At 40.7% G+C, this 6,165-nt stretch overlaps 1 protein-coding gene across 1 annotated transcript in view; it reads right to left on the bottom strand.

Moving 5' to 3' along the window:
- Positions 1-6,149, bottom strand: part of spen (split ends) — a 79,879-nt gene extending 73,730 nt beyond the window's left edge. The window contains exon 1 of the mRNA XM_011301302.1: positions 5,684-6,149. Coding sequence (XP_011299604.1) covers positions 5,684-5,766 — 83 coding nt within the window. The 5' untranslated portion in view covers positions 5,767-6,149. The remainder of the gene's footprint in view (positions 1-5,683) is intronic.
- Between the last annotated feature and the right edge of the window lie 16 nt (positions 6,150-6,165).

Genomic DNA, 6,165 nt, shown 5'->3' with positions numbered 1-6,165 from the left:
TCTATCTGCCTTACTACTGATTTTTTGTGAGGAAAATTTAAATACGAATTTTATGGAGAGACTCTAGTCACTTAGTTGTCTCAGGTGTATTTACTTGATAATTTTTTTTCTGCGAACTTTAGTTACAGCCAACGGGTGAAACTCGTCTGTTGATTTTTCTAAAGTTCTGAGTCACCAGTCTAAGATGTGTTTATTTTGATTATAAATTGGTGCTGTCAGGCGATTCGACGTGTGTTGAATGGCACCATCGTGGCCCTGTTGATGGTAAAATAAATAACGAGTGGGAGATTACTCATGCTTTCACAGAGTGAAAAATGATGAGCACCAAAAAAATTCGGGAAGATCAACATCCCTCCACCTGTGATGAGTGAAATCATCAAGAGCTAATCAGATAAGGGAAACTCCACTCAAAAAAATGACTTCAATAAAATAAATCTTCCATCAATACCACATAAACATTTTTCTGATATTAAAAAAACATTGCTACTCGAATCAAATAGGTTTTTTTCAGGAAACTCACTAAAGTATAATGATTTGAAGATCTGCAATTCGTGCCAGAATTTTGCATTACCAAGTTTGGAAGAGATTTATTTTTAGTTTTAATTGGTTATCAGACAAGTTTGCTGCGATACGAATGGCGCCATCACGAGTCTGTCAATGGCAAAAAAAGATAGCGAATTAAGGAGATAATTTATGCTTGCTCTTCAGGGAGAATTGGAGATTCAGTGGGCATTCAACTGTGAATTCAATGCGAAATACCCAGTCCTAAGTAGAACGCAACAGGGAATTCCCAGGAGGAGCCAGGGGCCCTAGCAAATCAGCGGAAAGAAGCTAAGTTCGAGTTTGAACTATAGATAGATAAAGAAACAAGAGCTCGAGGGGAAATACTCAAAATAGCGGCATTAAATTTACTGTGCGTCGGCTTGTAGTCAAGTTCACGACGACTCCACTGAAATGATGACGTTTTAACAACTTCCAACTGTCATAAAAATTATCCCAACATTCCGCCTTGTTCACTGGGAATAGCGTGGAAAAAAAATATTACCGAGGGCAATTTAATAGCTCTCATTTATTGCTAGTCGATAATGAGGCATAAATAAAGGAGCTGTAATTTTTTTTTGCCCGGAATCGATCAAAAAATTTTTCACACCGTGATGGAAAAGGGAGGAATTCTTCTAAGGGTGGTAAGTGTTTGATGAACACTGTCAGATGATGACATCCACTGCCCTTTACCTTCACTTTGAGGATCCCTCGAGGACGGGCTTTTACTGTACAATTAAACTTTCGTACGTTTCTTGAGGACATATCTCCCCAGGGAATTGCCCATCCAACCTCGTCAAAACGTCATGAAGCACAGAAAAATACCAGTATCCGCTGTGTTTATCATTTTTTTTGCCTAATTTTCGACAGGATTTATTGGCGATTCTCATGTTCTCAAGTTTTAAGGATTTCGCAATAGACAATTCAGAATTTTAGAAAAAAATTGAGGGAAGTCGAATTTTAGGTCAACTATTACATCATGAAAGTCCCAATTTACTAATTTGTGTTTAACTCAGTGGAAAGGTATCAGCCAGGATGACACAACTGCTTTTATGTGTTTTGTCTGTTTGCGTATCCAATTGGTGAATAGTCGAAGATTTTTCAAGACAAAGGCAAATGAAATGTCATCAATAAATACGAGTGAAGCGCTATGCGTGCGAAAAGATGAATAAATTTATTGCAATAAAAAAATTCTAGTGAATGTATGACTAAATTTCATAGCAACAAGTTTTCATGCTGGTAACACATTATAATTCCATTACACTGTCGAGAAAACTGGAAATTATTGATTTTCCACCAAGAGCCGACAAGATATTCCGCAAAATTTTCAGATTTCTCAACTACCTATTACTCAAATACTTGAAACTTCCTGAAATCATCAGTAAAACCAGAAATTCTCGGACTTCCCCCGAAAATGCCTGAAGACCTCGGCGCACCGCGATAAAAATTGATAAATTTTCAAAAATTTTCCAAGTGAACCCTCAGATTCGCTGATGCGTTAAGATCGAGATGGAACCAAGAGAAATTCTCTCCAGTGCCGTTGAAATGAGGAGAGAGAGAGAGAGAGAGAGAGAGAGAGAGAGGTGGAAAGGAATAAATCGGCGTCGGCGTCGGCGTCGGCGTCGGTGGTGGTAGAACTTGGAGTGGAAGTGAGGAGGATAGAGTTAAAAGAGGGACACGGTCGGGCCGTGGGGTGGGGCCGGTGTTCTCGTGGAGTCGTTGGTGAGGGGTACCCGGGGTGAAACCGAGTGAGTGAGATGGCGTACTGTCCGCGATCAATATACCAAAATACACCGGCAACCCACCACCAACACATCGGCAATCTTCTGCACGTATATGCACCCCACCACATAAAATTTGCCTTACATACACGTAGAGTACGCGCGCGCACCAGAGCCAGCCGGTAGCCACGCATGCAGGAAGTATCCACCAAACCAACCACCACCTCTCTATGCTAAACTAAACTCGATGTAGGCTATGTCAAAAAGACTTTCCCAAAATCCCCAAAACACCCGTAAATTCAATTTCACCTGCACATTGAAAAATATATATGTATATATACATATATATATACAACCCAATTATTGAACATGTAATGGAACAACAGACGAGGATGGAGGATGGTTGAGGATTTTACTTTCGAGATGCAAAGAGCGATGCCCCGAAGGCCCCAGCTTGGCGTCCCTGCCGCACGCTGCTTCACGCTAAAACATACAAGTGAACACCAACAGAGACAGACCCGCAAAATAATGTTAAATACGAATAGAACGAGTGGGTGAAAATGTTGAGTCGTATGTGTCGACGCTGGGGTCACGGTTCCTACATCCTACCAACCGCCATCTTGGCTTGCACGCATATACCACACATGTCATTCACTATCCCAGAGAAATAAATAATCAACAGAAGCTCAACAGCTCACCCGACATATGCTATGCCTGTTCTCGTAACTTCCATAGTCCCGTGAAAAATTGTGTGAAATCATTCCAATTCTTAAGTTCAAATGAATAATCGAATGAATCGATGGAGATTTTCGCAAAAATTGTGAGAAAAACCACATAAAAATGAAAAATCTGTACAATAATGAAGACAATTGCCGAAAATTCATTCGCCGATAAACTTCAGGAGGTCTATAATAGAAAAAAATTGTGAGAGGATATTAAAATTATCGAATGCACAAAATAATCATGAGCATCGGCCCTCTCCCCGTCCGAGCGTTTAATATCGCCAGCTGGCACGTGAAACGGCAATGTACTGTCTGGCATTGCCTCCTAAACTCCGTCCCGTCGCATATTCGACCGCCGACTGAATTTCGTACAACCGCCAGTGTTAGTCAAACACCCATCCATTCGTATTCTCTAAATAATTCCCTATTCATTCCCTAAAAATCTCGAAAAAAGGGAAATTCTCCTCCCACCGCACCACCCGATTCCGTAATTATCCCAATCCCCATGGTTTCACCCATCCATCGGACACCCTCGATCAAAGACACCATCGAATTAAACCCCCAAGGGCAAAAGGGCACAGCCCATGGTCCAATCAAGAACTCGAGTTCCCACTGAACCTCAAGTTTAGCCATTTCGTGAATCCCTTGATGGAGAGCCTAGATCACCTGAAACTCGAGGAAAAATGAAAGACCAAATGAAAAAAAAAGGCAGACAAAAACTACCAACAGTTCGTTGGACGGAGTCCCGAAGAAAATGAAGAAAGCAACGAGCAAAATCCATCGACATACCGAATAAAACAAGGAACGAGGTGGGATCCCCGGGTTGAGTTGCACTGGCCGGTGTCACCGTTAGAGTTCTCTTTTTCCCCACCCCAGAATCTGCCACCATCTTGCTCCTGTCCCTCAGACATTTGCAACCATCTCACTTCCCCCAATCGTCCGGAGTTTATAACACACATAGATTTCCAATATTACGCAAACGATAAAAATCGGACCAGAATATGCGTCACAGCGTACACGAGGCGCATTAAACTCCACCCAACGATTCACATCGTCCGAAAAATTCGCAATATTTTTACCCACCTCTCCCACAGACTTGATATTATTTTCCAATTCCAACCCAAGAATGCCTCCAGTGAGGTGGAATTGGAGGTCAGGTATCCCCAGAGTGAGTGCCACTGTCGAACAATAACTTCGTGCCGCCGCGAGGCTCTCAAAATGGCTGTCCCCTGCTATTATTACTTCGAGAAGAGAGAACGAGAGAGAGAGAGAGAGAAAGAGAGAAAAAACACATGAGAGAAGCCCTGCATATATCTCTCTCTTTTCTCCCGACTACTAACACGCTACGAGGCAGGAATAATGATAATAATGACGAGTAGAAAACAAATAAGACGGGAATGCCCCATACAAGAGGGCAATGTATTTGTAGAGGTTTGCACTTATAAGTGCGCGCCGAAAATTTCCAACGATTATTTCCCTCCCCTCGTCATTGCATTGCCACTGGTGCAGTTCTCACAGGAGGTCCTGGACAATTCTTGGAAAGCTAAATAATAGCGGTGATTCCATCCCTCCTGTTTGTTTTTACCATCGATCACGAATGCACGGTATTTTGTGCTTGAAAAATTCATCATTTCGTTAATATTACAGGGAAATTGCACTCCCATGCGAAGTACTACTTTTTTATTCGTAATCATCGGGGCGTTACCCCCAGGATAACCACTGTATTCAATGATTAAAGGCGTGAGCAACGATAAAATCAGACAATTCCAAGTTTTCTAGGAGATGGGGTGAAATGAACCTGAGATCATGGGTAAATGTCTAAAATATCATTTTCAAGATTTCAGGAATTTCCTGGATGCCTGTATATTCAAGTTTTCAATTAAGAATCAGCTATTTCCTGTGGAATAGCAAAGAACGCCGACACTGTCAGATGATCTTGATAATATATTCAATAACTGAACTTGTGCTACATACTATAAACTATTATAGAGACGAACGTTCACGAATAATTAATCAATGGGCTGAAATATTCTGATCATTTCGAGGATTTAGTTGATACTTCATGAAGATCACATTCTCGGATAGAATGTTACCTTTTCGAGGTGTTCAATGATTTAGCCTGAGTACAATGATAAAAACAAACATCTTATGAACTTTCAATCGCCAAAAGAGTAAAATGACCGAATTGCCCTATTCCTTCAACTATAACTTCATTCGGAAATTTTAATAATCCTTGTAAACAAAAATAAAATTGTCATAATTCCCCTAAACAGTGGAAACTGTTGGATTGAAATTACACCAGTGTAAAATCCCATTTTTCTTTGCGTAATCATCGGGGCGTTACCCACAGGAAAACCACTGTACTCAATGATTAAACCCGAGTGCAATGATAAAAACAATAAATTCCCCTTTTCACATAAACACGGATTCGATACGGTGACCATTGTAATAAACCTCAAATCACCATGACATCCTAAAGAAACGATTAAAACAAATATTAAAGTCCAACTTGTCGCGATAACAAAAGTCCCACCCTACCCCTCTCATTTAACGAGGGACAAATTAATGTTCATTAACAAGGGCAACTGCCTCGCTGGAATAACCATTGCTAACGACTCCAGGGGCGTCCCCAAGTAAACAAAAATCTATCAAGAGAAAAAAAAAGGAGAAATAACTGAAAGAGGGATGTGAATAGCTTACCTTTTGAAATGCTCTCTTATGCGATCCTCTCGGATGTTTTCCGGCAGATTTCCAACCCACAGGTGACGTGTCTCTCTAACCATTTTGCTCCGAACTCTTCATTTGGGATCGGATGTTGTGTTATCGTTTGGGCGGCACTGTACAACGACACACAACTCTGATATAACACTCGAAAATAAATATTTCTTTCTCTCCTTATCGAAACCACGATTAACTTATTTTCTTTTTTCTCATTCAATTAATTTCCGAAGGGTCGATCACTTCACAAATCACTCACTGAATATTTTTCAACAATAAAATAATAATAAACGAACTGAAATGAAGGGGATTAAACGATTTGTATTGGGTGACTATCGTTTCAACTGCTAAAGCACGCACATTTGTCGAATAAATTCCGTAATGGTGAACTTGTTTACTTATTCCATAGACGACGATATTCCTTCTTTCACTACTTTTGATGATGGGGTGAGGGTGGGGGGTGG

The sequence above is a fragment of the Fopius arisanus genome, unplaced genomic scaffold, assembly GCF_000806365.1.
Source record: "Fopius arisanus strain USDA-PBARC FA_bdor unplaced genomic scaffold, ASM80636v1 scaffold00021, whole genome shotgun sequence".
NCBI lineage: Eukaryota > Metazoa > Arthropoda > Insecta > Hymenoptera > Braconidae > Fopius > Fopius arisanus.
Note: the sequence above shows the minus strand (reverse complement) of the source record. Positions and strands in the feature narration are given on the sequence as shown.